The following is a 14,397-nucleotide window of genomic DNA, read 5'->3' on the forward strand; positions in this document are numbered from 1 at the left end:
AATGATGAGAAAGTCTACATAAAATATAAACAGATTTGAGAAACTTTGCATAAAATATGTGTGAACTTCCTTATTTTATTCAAGTTTAAAAGAAAGTTCACATATAATTTTATTTGAACTTCGTGAAGTCTAAAAAAAATCATGCAGACCTCATTTTAAGTGAACGAATGCGACACACAAGGAGCGAAAAGATATACCACACGAACTTTATCAATTTCAGACATGCAAAGGGTAAAAAGGATATTCCAATATTGGCTATTTGTGATTTTAAATATAAAAATAATATAAAAAATTGTCGCATTTTTAGATAAACACATCAAATTACCTGTACAGTACAATCATTTTCTGTTTTTCAGACTTGGTCTGAATGGTTTCACACTAAATGAATCTGAACCCAGCGTATGCCCAAACTCGTCTCGTACTCAACCCAAACATAAACAAATTATATACCCAAACTATTTTCCTATTTGAACTCACCTGAACCTGAATCCTTTGAGACCCAACCACCATTACAACCAGTTCAAACCATTTTGCTTAGCATGGGTTTACTATTTTAAATTGATTTCCTATTTGCATCAAGTTTTTTTTTCATGATAACTTTCTTATGTAAAAGAAAGTGAGATCCAACCCACAAGGGCTATGCATATCTGGTAAAGGAGGCTTGTGAATTCCACCAAGTTGATGGAATGCCACAAGTTCGAACCCCACAGGTGGCATCTCTTGTCACAAGGTCGAAATTAGGTATACTCTCCAGTGGGCAGGGGGAGACCTCAACGGTTTTACCAACCAGAGGCCAGCCAATGTATGGTCAGTGATTTTTTTTTTAGAGGGGATGGGTGGGTTGGTTTCCCTTGGACGATCCAAAACAAAAGAAAGAAAGAAATACAGCAAGCAAGATGCTAAGAGATGGATTAACCTAATTCCTATGGTGTTCTAAAAAAAAGAAAAAATTGTTGGTGTGTGATGAGGGTTGCTATGAACATACAGTTAGTGGCTACACTTTACTATCATTTTATTCAGTTTCTTAATTTATTGTTATCATATAATCTTTTTATTTATGTTTTACTTGAAAAAACTGCCCCAGGCGCAACGCAAAGACCTAGCCGCGTTGGCTCAGACTGTGATACTACGGTCTTTGTCCATGTCGGCATAAAATTTCAGAGGTCTTACCCCTCGACCCCATGGAGTCACCAAGCTTCAGCTAATGCAGAGGGATGACGCCCATGAGATATGAACCTAGACTGCCCGTCTAACAGTTTAGGCCTCATCCTACTAATCAATTCCATGGCATGCTCCAATGATAGTGGCAAATATCGTGAGCCTGAAAGTTTAAAACGGCAATTTCTGGTGAGATTTTCAAAATATCGTAAGATTTTATGAAAAAACATAAATGCCATGATTTAAACGGTTATTTACGATGAAAAAACTGTGTATTTTTATTTTTAAATAATTTTTATTAATATTTTTTTATAAAAAATATTTGTATACTTTTTATAAAAAGATATTTTATATTTTTTAATCAATTTTTTTATTTTTAAGATTTTGCCTAAAAAATGCGAGATTTATGAAATTTTTTCAAATTCTCGCAAGTTTTTGAAAAACGAGATTTTGTGGTTTTTAATGTTTGTCACTACGACTCCAATACTGTGTTTCATTTCTAAGATTGAAAAAAAAAATCCCCAAAAGGAAAACAAATTCAACTATACTGTACACCACTTTTAAAAACCATCAACAAGATTAAAAAAAAAATCTTGGAAAAGAAAAGAACAAGAGCTTGAACAGATTTTGGAAGATACTTGCATTTCTGATGAGATATCAGGATAAGATTCATACGCTTACATTAGAATTGTATTAGCTCCTGTTTGTCTTGTGGAGCCACGCACTGCCATAGTGAACGATATGCTGGAATCAGTGGCGTAGCTAGGATTCATGTGAGGGGCTGGGGGGGGCAAACAGGGTTGTAGAAAAAAAAACTGGTTTGATAGTCGGGGGTTTGGGGGCAGCGCCTCCGAAAAAAAAATTTTTTGAGATAAAATAAAAAATGGCTACAATTATTAATAAAAATCTATTTCATATGGACAAATCAAACTATTTGTTGCAGTCAGGGTTGGGCTAGGACTGGGATACAAAAATGGATAAAAATCTATTTCATATGGAATCGGGGCTGGGCTAGGACTGGGCTTTAAAAAAAAAAAAAAACTGTTTCGGGAGGCAGGACTGGGCTACAGCCCAGTCCTGCCCCCCCCCCCCCCCTCTAGCTCTGCCTATGGCTGGAATGCCAGCCGTTGTAACCCCAAGAGTAGATAGGTTGCGTCCATATTCCTGACAAAAAGAAGAAAAACAAATAAGTAATACATTGACCAATTCAGGCGCAAAGTTGTCAGTTGGGGAAGCGGGAGCGGGAAGCAATGCGGCACTTTCAAAATTTTAGAAAGTGGGAAGTGTGGGATGACTTAAAAGCAAACCAAGAATCGTCTCGGAAGTGACCTAGGAAGCAAAGAGGAAGCGAAAAAAAAGAAAAAAGCAAGAATAAAAAAACACAAAAACAATAAAAAAATAAGGGTAAGCGAGCTTCTCTTAAATTGGGAAGCACGCTTCCCAATTTTTTTTGTTCTTCCCTGCACGTTTCGAAAGCGCTAGGTTTTGAGCTTTCAAGATGCACTTTGAGAAAGCATGCTTCCCCATATAGTATGGCGCTTCTGGTAACCCTGAGCATGTGTATGCATGTGCAAGTGTAGGCAGATACAAACATAATATCTTATACCTATACGTATACACTTTAGTAAGGTATGAAGAAGCAACTTGCACATGATATATCTCATGTTATGCCTCCTAATAGAATATTCTTTGGTGCTTGAATATCCAAAAATAACTGCATGCAGATCTTATCTGTGTCAGATATATTGGTTTCTGATGCATCTGAGTTTGCACCTTCACGTCTTTGAGCACCTTGCCTAATCCTCAGAAGTGATGACTCAGTTTTCCTTGCCTGGAGAACAAAACCAAGCTCTTATACATGCAAAAGATAGATCCATAAATGCGCCTATTCAGATCCTTACTTGTTCATACTAACCACACTAACAAGCTCCCCAGCCAACTTCATTGTTGCGATTACTTATCTTTTCGGCAGCACCAACAAGTAGTGCTCTTCTAGTTTTTTCATTCAAATATGATGTTTGCCCTCCCTCGAGACAAAGACTACATGCAAATTAATACCAATAGGGTGACATACATATCTAGCAGAAGGAAGCTGCTGCACGCATACAGCCAGATACTTCTCCCAAGCAGTCAATAATTCACATTTAAGGGAGAAGGGGATTAAAATGAATTAAATAGAAAAAAGAAAAGGAACTGCAACAAGGGCTAAGAGGCAAACATACGTTGCGCAATCAGGAACACTTACAAACTTTAATACAAGACAAAAAAAGTACAATTACAACTGCTACAAAGACAATTTTGTTTGGCACAAAAGGTTAAGGTTCCATCATATGAAACTTCACTTGATTACATAACAAGCTTTCGGAGAGCAACCACATGCCCAAAAAAATTAAATAACCTAGCATTAGGTTTACTATCTTTAGGGTGTTTTTCATAGATTTATTTATTTATGTTATAATTTATGTTTATTTGATTATCCTTTACTTAATATTCGATGTTTTTATGTTGGTGTTATGGGGTTAGGGTTTGTTGTATACAACCATTGAATAAAGGTTATTAGGAGGTTATTATGAGCCGTTTATTTTCAGAGTGGTTGTTGTAGGTAGTCATGTTAATTCAATGTATAAAATGCATATAAATAGACTTTTCTCACCTGCTATTTTCATTAGATGAATGATGTATTGTGTGGTTTGTGTAGGCAGATAATGATAAAACTCTTAAATAGTTAGAGTATACTATCTGTAAATAATTTATGACTTTAATATCTCATAAAATCAGATATGTGAAAGAGTCAATGATCCTCTGATACAATTTTTGTATGAACCTAGATACCCAACATATATGGATGGCATTGGACAATGATGATGTAAAATTATTGTTATTTCATAGTGATGTTTACTTAATTGCTCACAGAGCTAAAAAAGAAGTGAAAATATGCATATATCTGAGGCATCATCTATCAAGCTCAGTCCTTTGGCGATAATCCAATTGTCCTAAACAGTGAATGCTATTGACATCCCAAATATTCAACTCAAACATATGAAGGGCATGCAGTGGACCAAACCGATTAGGGATATAGATGCTCGACATGCAGGCAATGAAGAATGAATAATTAATGTTATACATGATCAAATGTCACTGCAGAGGATGTAGAACCATAGTGACAAATATCACGAGATTTGTGAAAATCTCATGAAAATATCTCGAGAAATTGCCTAAAAGTTTAAAATGGCAATTTCATGTGAGATTTTCAAAATATTGTATGATTTATGAAAAAACATAAATACCATGATTTAAATGCAATATTTACATTTTAAATGGCTATTTATCATAAAAACCATGTATTTATATTTTTTAATAAATTTTATTAATATTTTTTTATAAAAAATAATTTTAGATTTTTAATTTATTTTTTATTGTCGAGATTTTTCCAAAAGAATGCAAAATTTATGATTTTTTAAAAATTCTTGCGAGTTTTTGAAAAATGAGATTTTGCCATTGTTAACATTCGTCACTATGTGTGAAATCACATTGACAAACTAGTGTTAGTGATCTCCATCGCATTAATTTGAATAACATTTAGCCTTCCCAGATAGATGACAAAGCTAAGTACAAGTTGTTGAACTTTGTAATTTATGCTTGTAATTTATGATAGATGTGAAGTTTTTATGGTTAATCTTGAATGCTGGAAATGCAAGAAAGTTGAATGTATAGAAGCAACTAAAACAATAGATATGATAAATTTTGATTGAGCTTATGCAACCAAACAGTCAATTAGTGGTAACATCTTTCACGTCGATGGTGAAAAATCAAATGATATCGATAATGATGATTATACTATGTTCATGAGAGAGGAGAAAGACAGTGATGACATAGGACAAATGGCATTTGAGAAGTCAACATTTAGTATGTTGTATAACCTATATAAATATTTGTTGGGCAGTATAATTATTTTATGTTATTACACTAATGAAACACAATAGCTATAAGTTCTCGTTCGATGGATTCTCCTATAATAAAGATTAATTGAAAATAATTAAAATGGAGACATCTCGTTTGTATGATGACTTGCATAACAAACAACTTAATGATTGTGAATAATTCTAGTGGCTAACAACATGCTCAAACGATCGAGAAATTGCTTTTAATAAAAGGTTTAATGATCTTCAACATTGTCGTGAGTTTTTGAAAGATTATGTGATCATGAATAACTATAAAACAAATATTCTAAAGAGCTGCAATAACATAGTCATTATCGTATGCATGCGAATGAACTTACATATAATAGTCTATCGCCCTTGGAAGATCTATTGCATAAAGGTGCGCAAAGCAGGGCTCTTTTAAGTAAAGAAGTATAAAAAATAAGCAAATATATAGTGGATCACTGGGCAACCTTGTAGTGAGAAAAGTGTCTTCTAAGTGGATTTCAAGTGTTATTTATGTTTACATGCACGACATCCCAAAGATAACTCTAAGAAAAATCATAAATGACATTAGTCATAAGAAATGTATGGAGGTTATTTACAAATAAGCATAACATAAGCAGAAATGAACTAAATATGCACTATATGGTTCATTCGAAGAGTCCTTCTAGATGTTTTTTTGCCTATTTAAATAATTTGATGAAGGCTAACAAAGGATCGCTAGGGTATATTGAGACTGATTGAAAAAATCGATTTCACTACTTGTTCATATCCTTTCATTCAAGCATCGATAAGTTTTTGAAAGGATGCCTTCAAGTTCTTATGGTAGATGACACATTCCTAAAAGAAAGATATTGTTGTCGGCCCATAATATTGATCTTTATGGTGAGATATATTTTTTAGCATTTGTTGCTGTTGATAAAGAGTCAAAGGATTCATGTGCGTGGTTTTTTAAGCATCTAAAGGAAGAACTCATACACTTCGACAAATATAATGAGAAAATACAACTTACAATTATCTCAGATAGGCATGGAGGTCTAAAGTATGTTGTCTCCCACATAAAACCTACATGTTGTGTTGGATATTAATGAAGCATTTGACAAAGAACTTTTTTAAGAAATTTGGTTCACCACTCAATGCACTTTGGTAGATTATAGTTCAAGCAACAACAAGACAACAATGAAAATATTTTTTTCAAAAAAAACTAGAGTAAGACAAAGTTGCATACAATTATGTTGTCATTGACGTAAAACCAGAATACTGAGCTAACAATTACTTTTCAACAAAACGATATTAATGCTTAACGTCTAATATAGCAGAGAACTTCAATTTGTGGTTTTTCACCATACATGACAAGTCCCTAATTCCTCTTATTGAAATGCTTCGTCTTATGTTGATGAAACATTTTAAGAAAAAAAAGAATATCAGACATATATCAGGCGTTGTGGTGTTGAAAGTAAAAGAAAAGCTAGAGAAACTGGAGAGAAATGCACAACAACTACATTTGCAAGTAATGCATTGCCACTAACGTCAGTACAAAGCTTGTGACTGATCTCACAGTTATAGTGTTGATCTTTAAAAGTACTTATGTTCTTGTGAAGAATGGCAAGTTAGCGAGATTCCATAAAAACGTGTGATTACATGCATTTTGTATGAGGACAAGATATCAGAGGATTACTATGACAAGTTCTTTATATTTAAATTACATCGAGCGTCATATAATGCACATCAATTCTTTCAGATGGCAGATAATGTCACACACATCACTCGTTCGACTCTTATACTTATCTATCAACCAAAAATGGTTCATAAAGCAAGGCGATTTATGGTAATAAGAAAGAGAACATAATACAAGGATGTTGTGTCATACAAGTATAATGTATGTGGTGAGGTTGATCATAACAGGCGGAAGCACGAATAACAATATAAACAAGTTTATTTTTTTGAATAATGCAATGTATGAGTATATTCATTTTTGAATGAATAAAATGAATGCAATGTATGTGCATGTTTATTTTTTTGAATGAATGCAATGTATGAGTATGTTTATTTTTTCTAAATAAATAAAACGAATGCAATGCATGAGCAAATTTATTTTTTTGAATAAATGCGATGTATGAGCAAATTCATTTTTTTGAATGAATGAAATGAATGCAATATACGAGCATGTTCATTTTTTAGAATGAATGAAATGAATGCAATGTATGAGCATATTCATTGTTTTTTTAATGAATGGAATACATGAGCAAGTTCATTTTTCTGAATGAATAGAATGAATGCAATATTTGAATAAGTTCATTTTTTGAATGAATGAAATGTATGAGCAAGTTTATTTTTTTGAATAAATGCAATATATGAGTGAATTCATTTTTCTGAATCAATGAAATGAATGTAATGTATGAGCATTTTCATTTTTCTGAATGAATGAAATGAATGAGCATGCTTATTTTTTCAAATGAATGGAATGAATGAACATGCTTGTTTTTTTAAATGAATATAATGAATGCAATGTATGGGTATACTCATTTTTCTCAATGAATGCAATGTATGAGCAAGTTTATTTTTTTGAATAAATAGAATGAACGAGCAAATTCAGTTTTGAATGAATGTATGAACAAGTTTATTTTTTTTAATGAATGGAATGAATGAGAAAATTCAGTTTTGAATGAATGAAATGAATGCGATGTATGAACATGTTTAATTTTTTGAATGAATGCAATGTATGAGTAGATTAAGTTTAAATAAATGGAATGATTGCAATGGGTAAGTTCTTTTTTTTAATGAATGGAATGAATACAATGTAAATATAAATTTGTATGAATTTTCGAACTTTAAGGATGTTCCTTAAACAATTAAACTGTAAACTTGCGAGGATAAAAAAGTTCACATAAAATATAGGTGAATAATGATTAATATTTGTGATGATAAGAAAGTCTGTGAGGTATATGCGAACTTAGTTCAATATTTGCATAAAATATACGTAAACTTCGTGCACTATTTATGATGTTATGTGGTTCAATTTAACTTCACATATATTTTTACAAAATTCACATATATAGAACGAAGTATGTACCAATGTATCTGCAAACTTATTGTAACTGAAACATGTTAAAACTTTGCAAATAGTGCATAGAGCTCTTGAACAAAGTGAACTAAAAAAACAAAAACAAATTTTTATAATAGATAATTAATTTCAAAAAGTAAAGTATTGGATGATAAATAAAAATAGACATAAACAAAAATTTAAAAGCTACGAAAATGATGTTCTTTAATTGTAAGTCAAGATTTTGAAGGTAGAGTGGTCATTGGGCTGACCCTGCCCGGGCTCATTTAGAGCTTGGCCTGCCAGGCTGTAAGTGCAGTCCGGCCTAGAGATGGCCCAACCCATTTATTAACGGGCCGGACTTTGGCTCAGTTCTTAACTGGCTCGGGTTTAAAGAGCAGCACATGACCCGGCCCATTAGCTTAATGGGCCAATGTGAAGAGAGCCGGTCAGGCCCGGCTTGGTCCAGACCAAACTTGGCCCGGCCAAAACCCAATTAATCAATGCAACTAATTAGATAATTAACAAGTTATCATGTACCCAACTAATTATCCTTCTAGTTTTCATAAAATTAATGCAACTAATTAGGTAAATAATAATAGTTATCAAGTTGTTATGCAACTAATTAATTTTTTATTTTTATATTATTAAAAATTAATAAATAGCTTAGGCCCGTAGATTCAGCTCGGACCTGGCCTACGTATATAACAGGCCGGGTTTCGGCCCTGTCCCTATCGGGCTCGGGCTTAAAACCTTGATCCAAACCTAGCCCATGGCGGGCTGGGTTGGCTTGGCCAATCGGGTCGCCCCACCCCTAATTTCAATATGAGTAAGGGCATCCCAAGTATCATCTTGTGATCTGTTTTTCGGCAGTTCATTTTGAAAACTTTAGATGCCGTTCATCTAAGACATCTATGGCACTGAAAAAAAAACGTGTCGTCCATCTACAAGATAAGAACCGATCCATTGTATTTGGGATTCCATTCATCGGGTAGATGAACGGCATCCAGGGAAAGCTCTTGACCTGATACAAATTCTTTCACTAAACTTCCGAAAGTGTTGTGTTTGTGATTTGCAAGTACATGAAGTTGAGTGTTCTATGTAAGGCATGTTATTTCCAAGATGAGATCCTTGAAGTAAGGTCCAAGTGTGCATTCTCATTTAATATTGTAAGTGGGGTATAATTTGGATTTGGATCAAAATCCAATCAATTTGCATTTTTTTACATGTAAATAACTTGCCTTTTTACTGGATCCAGTATTGCCACATATAGTTTGGATCCAATTTCAACTTGACCGCATCAGGTCTGATTGGGGTCCGGATCCATGTTCAGATACACTGTTCACATTTTGGATTCTGATTGGACCTGGCATGATCCAGCCCTGATTTTGAATGGTTTGCACTAGGGGTGTAATGGGTCAGATTCAGGATGGATCCTTCCAGATGGGAAATGCAAACAGTAAATCCAAATCTGGATCTAGATCCGAATCAGATACAAGAAGGTAAGATTGAATCTGAATACGAAATGCATGTGGTAATATTGGATCCAAGAAAAAGAACAAAACAAGCTATTTACATGTAAATAATGCATTCAGGTAGAATTTTGAGACAGATCAACTCTAGATCCAACTTAAAATGCTGATATGAATGCTATCCAGAATCGAAAGTGATCCATTTGGGTTTTACTTAAAGGATTCATATCCAAAAGAAAATGTTAGACTCGGATAGGATATCTGACCATTTTCGATCCGTTTGCAGCCCTAGTTTGCTCTCGTACCTATTGTTGCCTATCATAAAAGACCAAAAAAAAGAAGGAAACCTGTGGCCTGTGGGTCAGGTTTGTGTGTGAAACCTAATGGTTCGGATACCCGACCCGTTCACAGCCTTATGGACCCGCTAAACCGAGTCGATGAGAACCCCGAAATTCGCGAATCGCGGCCCTCGTAACTATTTGGGAGAATCGACTCGGACTGCCCTCCCCGTCTCAACCTATAAATTTTCCAATCTTCGTCCGTAAGTTCCCTCCCTCCCACAAAAGTTGTAGGGTTTCTTTTTTGCTCCCCCCGATCCGATTTTCTTCGTGGTGGTGGTGATCGCCAGAGAGGATGTTCGGCGCGGGATCTTCGTCGGGGGCGTTCGGGACTCCGTCCACCCCGGCCTTCTCCTCCCCGTCGTTCGGGTCCACCCTCTTCCCTTCTCCGGCGACGGCCTCCCCGTTCTCTTCCCAGCCTCAGTCCTTCCCTTTCTTCCAACCGCAGCCTACTCCTTCCCTTAGCTTCCCGACTCCGGTGCCGGCGTTCTCCGGCGCTCAATTGACGACCCAGATGGCTCCCGTCGCTCCTCTCCCCTTCTCCCTCGTCGACCGGGACATCCAGGTCTCTCTCTCTCTCTCTCTCTCTCTCTTGTTGTGCTTGATAATTCGATCGAGTTTCATGATGGTATCGTTCGTTGATTTATGTTTAGGCCATTGTTGATGCGTACAAGGATGAACCTGGAAACACTAAATATGCATTCAAGGTTTTATTGGTTCTCGTCCATTTATCTCTTTTTTTTGGAGTTTAGGTTCTGAAGATTTCCGATCGTTCATGGATTCATGAGGATCTCATTTGTTGATTTCAGCATTTGTTGTTCAGTGTGACTGATCCGGCGTTTAGAGCGAAACCCGTCGGTATATCGGACGTAGGTATCTCTCTAGTGCTCGTGTGAAATATAGTTTGTTCGTAGTTGTTAATTTTCCCTTTTTTTCCTTTTGGTTACTCCCCATCCTAAGTTCATAGATAATTTCTGAGTTTAGATTGTTATGCCAGATAATGTGGGCGGAGGCGATGGCAAAATTGGAAGGGATGGAAAGCTCCGACCGGGAACGACTATGGCCGCAGCTCGTACAAGGCTTCAAGGATCTTTCTAACAGATTGAAGGTAAATTTATGTTCCTGTTATTTCCATAATATTAGTGTATTTACATCTTCTAAGGAAACTTCGGGATTTGGAAAGGGGAGATTGTTACAGATTTCATATCAATAGAGAATAGGCAATTCTTAGCATGAAGCGTGCATTCATGATTGCCTTTAATTCATGGGATAAGCATAAGTTTTTAAGCGATTCTTATTATTTCTTACCATTCATACAACTGCGGTTTGGTTATAAGTAGATAGTTCGTGCTTTGAAGGCAAGCTTATAAACTGTTTCTTTCTGATGGTGCAGCTGCAAGATGAAGCGTTAGCTTCCGACACCGAGAGACTTCGGACAACACAATTAAATGTGAAGTTGGTTCGTTTTTGCAACTCATTTAGTATAGACACTGTAGCCATGTAAAAAGCAGACTGGTGTTTTTAGGGACCGATTTGCTGCCAACCTGCCTTTCTGCTGTTTTCCCGCATCTGGTAAAAAATTAAAAGAATCAACCAAGTTGGCACAATTTTGGGCATTCCTTTTGCCTGCCACTTTTCTACTGTTACAATCAAGCTAGTTTGTGGCAGGGGTGGAATTGTACTTATTATGCAGAATGCTTTGAGTTATATCAGTTTATGTTTTTATTTTTTAGTTATTTATGTGCTTGTTATATGATGCAGCTTCAGAGGCATTTTCTAGCAGACACTCTTCCATGGATTCAAAGGTTGAGGCAAAAGGAGCAAGGACTTCAAAGGCGCCTTTTGAGGGTGAGAGATGTTTCAAATTTACACCTTTCTAATTTGTACTTTTTTAGTAGTAATCATCGTCATAGTAAGTTGGAGGATTCCTCCCCCCCCCCCCCCCCCCCCCCCCCCCCCCCCCCCCCAAAAAAAAAAAAAAAAACTGCACCATTGAAATCAAAACACACGTTGAGGTTTCTGCCATCTGGAAGAACTGTGGGAAATGTCTCAAATGGATGCATTTGAAGCAACTATTTCCTTTTTTTTAGAACGAATCAGCTGTTCCTATTGATGGAAGATTTGGGCAGCACATTGTACTAGTGAAAAATACGTAGGCCCAACAGATTAAAAGCATCCTTTTAATTAAGCCATTCTTTCTCTTGTCATTCTTAATTAGGGTAAGTTTAAGATCTTTAATCTTCATCGATCTCAATCATTTCCTGAAGCCACAACAAATTTTCTCTTGAGCATAAATTGATTTGCAGTCACACACCACATGTCTTATTTTCCCTGTTTAGGTCTCTTTCATATATATATATATATAGGCATTGATCTTATTTGTTGCTTTTAACCACCAAAAGAACTTTAACATCTTTCTTGAAAAAAAAAGGAAAAAATAAAAAAAATCTTGCTGGTATAGTTTTATTGCTTGGATTAGCCTGAGGGAAGGAGCTTGTAGAATCATGTTGGAGGTCATAGACTTCAAAAGATCCTTTCATGGAACACACACACATACTCATGTACTTAAAAAGCATTCATGATGCAACTTTCTTAAGTCATGTTGCTGTCGCTAGTGGTTAATACATAGCAACTAATGATTCAACTCTAGCGTGCCCCTGTTAATTCCCATCAGCATGCTTCCCGGCCTATACTGATGTCATTAATCATTGGTTGGCACTCTGTTACCTGCAGAACAGATTGAAACATCTCTCAGATTTTTTGTCTGATGTTAATTTGATGTTTTTTTTTTATAAATTAGACAAAAACTTGTTTGAGCTTTATCCAAGTTTAAACACGATGATTGGTGCCACCATTGGATTGACTAAAGCACACAAATCTTTTGAAAATATGTTTTATTGAAAGTGCTATCGATATATTTGATGCATTTATATGGGCCCATACTAAAATGCAGGTGATGAGAATAATAGAGGCTTTGGAAGGCAAGGGATTTAGAGTCCCCCTGACCAAAGGTGAAACTTTGTTGGCTGAAAAACTATCCGCATTGGCAAGACAGGTACCTCCTTTTGCTCCTCATCTGCTTATTTTAGATATGCCTTTTTGTGTATGCTTTGTACTTTCTCCTGAGGTTGGAGGTTTGAAATATAATTGAATATTGCAGCTGAAAGGGTCAGGAGCAGAACTACCTAGGAGGGTTCAAAATTTATTGACTCTTTCTCGGATGCATGCTGGGGTTGGCAGTTCTGCGTTTCTTCCTGGATCAACCAAAATAGATGAGCAGAGCCTTGCTGATATGCAGGATGTGAGATTATCATCCCTCTAGTCACCCTAACTGCTGGCTTAACTGCTGCTTCTCACTCTATTTTTAATTGTCTGACATCAGGTATTACAACAGCAAACTGAAGCCATTGCAAGGTTGGGGATAGTTTTGAAGCGAGATATGAGGAATATGGAGATCATTATGTCCGAAGATACAGAAATGTTGTAAATTGGCGATATCGAATCTGCCTGAACTTCACCAAGTCCAAACCACATAACTTGAGGATCGCAGCTGAATTTTCTTACCAAGAGAAAATCGAGTATGGTGGGCAAAACACTTGATTGTACTTAAAAGCAAGTCTTTCTAGTGTCTTCCATTCTCGTGTATGCAACGGTAGCAAATTGTAGAGTTATTTTGCAGCTGATAGCGTCATGTATTTTAGAAACATTTCTCGGAGAATTTTGATGTATCTGGTGCCGATTCTGTTGTTTTAAAGGTTTCTGCTTTTGTTCAGCTAAGACTACCTGTGAAAAGGAACTGTGTGTGGCAGGGGTTCACTATTAATCCTTACTAGTTTCCTTCCCAGGTAAAAGTTGAAAACCAAGAAGGTGCTATCTGGCAATGGGGGACATTTTGCATGTCAAATAAACCAAATCTTCAAAGAAAGCAGTTCTTATCATTTACTTTCTACAGGGATTAGGAATGCCATGTCTATTTTATAGGGAGAGAAAAATGATATGAACTAGCTTGCAAGTGCAAATACACCACAGGAAATCCTTTACTGTGCACTGCGCATCTTTAAATATCAAAATCTAACTTACGTAGACAATGTTCCAAATACCTATTTACCTATCACAAGGATCCAGTTACCTATTTACCTATTACAAGTATCGATACAAACGGGTCAGATATGATTTGGGTCAAGTATGACTTGATTTTATCACCAATTCTAAACAGTGTGGTTTGTTTCTGGGTCTGGATCGTACTTAAATCTCATAGCTTGTCAAATAAAGCAATCCATGTCATAGGTGCAGGGAAAGGAATCTTTTCAAATGAGATTTATAGTTTCATGCAAAAGCTAAAAATGGATGGTTGAGTCCAGGGGCTTGTAAAAAAAGAAATAGATAGGAATGATGGGAGTAGGGGGCTGACCTTTATTGACGAACACCGTAGGGGTGTGTGACCAAGCTTGTCAAAATTAATA

General features: G+C 35.9%; 1 protein-coding gene across 1 annotated transcript; it reads left to right on the top strand.

The window, feature by feature from the left end:
* The first annotated feature begins 10,176 nt into the window (after positions 1-10,176).
* Positions 10,177-13,859, top strand: LOC149811501 (nuclear pore complex protein NUP54-like). Its single transcript, XM_089992816.1, has 9 exons — positions 10,177-10,499; positions 10,588-10,641; positions 10,744-10,803; positions 10,932-11,042; positions 11,328-11,393; positions 11,696-11,782; positions 12,888-12,989; positions 13,095-13,235; positions 13,317-13,859. The coding sequence occupies exons 1-9, from the start codon at positions 10,230-10,232 to the stop codon at positions 13,419-13,421; spliced, it is 996 nt and encodes a 331-aa protein (XP_089848942.1). The 5' UTR covers positions 10,177-10,229; the 3' UTR covers positions 13,422-13,859.
* The last annotated feature ends 538 nt before the right edge of the window (positions 13,860-14,397 follow it).

The sequence above is a fragment of the Nuphar pumila genome, chromosome 17 (genome assembly GCF_984573655.1).
Source record: "Nuphar pumila chromosome 17, dmNupPumi1.hap1.1, whole genome shotgun sequence".
In the NCBI taxonomy this organism is placed as follows: Eukaryota; Viridiplantae; Streptophyta; class Magnoliopsida; order Nymphaeales; family Nymphaeaceae; genus Nuphar; species Nuphar pumila.

Excerpts from the sequence above, each read along its gene's own strand:
- LOC149811501 (XM_089992816.1), top strand. The coding sequence starts at position 10,230 with ATGTTCGGCGCGGGATCTTCGTCGGGGGCGTTCGGGACTCCGTCCACC. Across the intron at positions 11,043-11,327 it reads ATCTTTCTAACAGATTGAAG|CTGCAAGATGAAGCGTTAGC; the intron begins GTAAATTTATGT and ends CTGATGGTGCAG. Across the intron at positions 11,394-11,695 it reads CACAATTAAATGTGAAGTTG|CTTCAGAGGCATTTTCTAGC; the intron begins GTTCGTTTTTGC and ends TATATGATGCAG.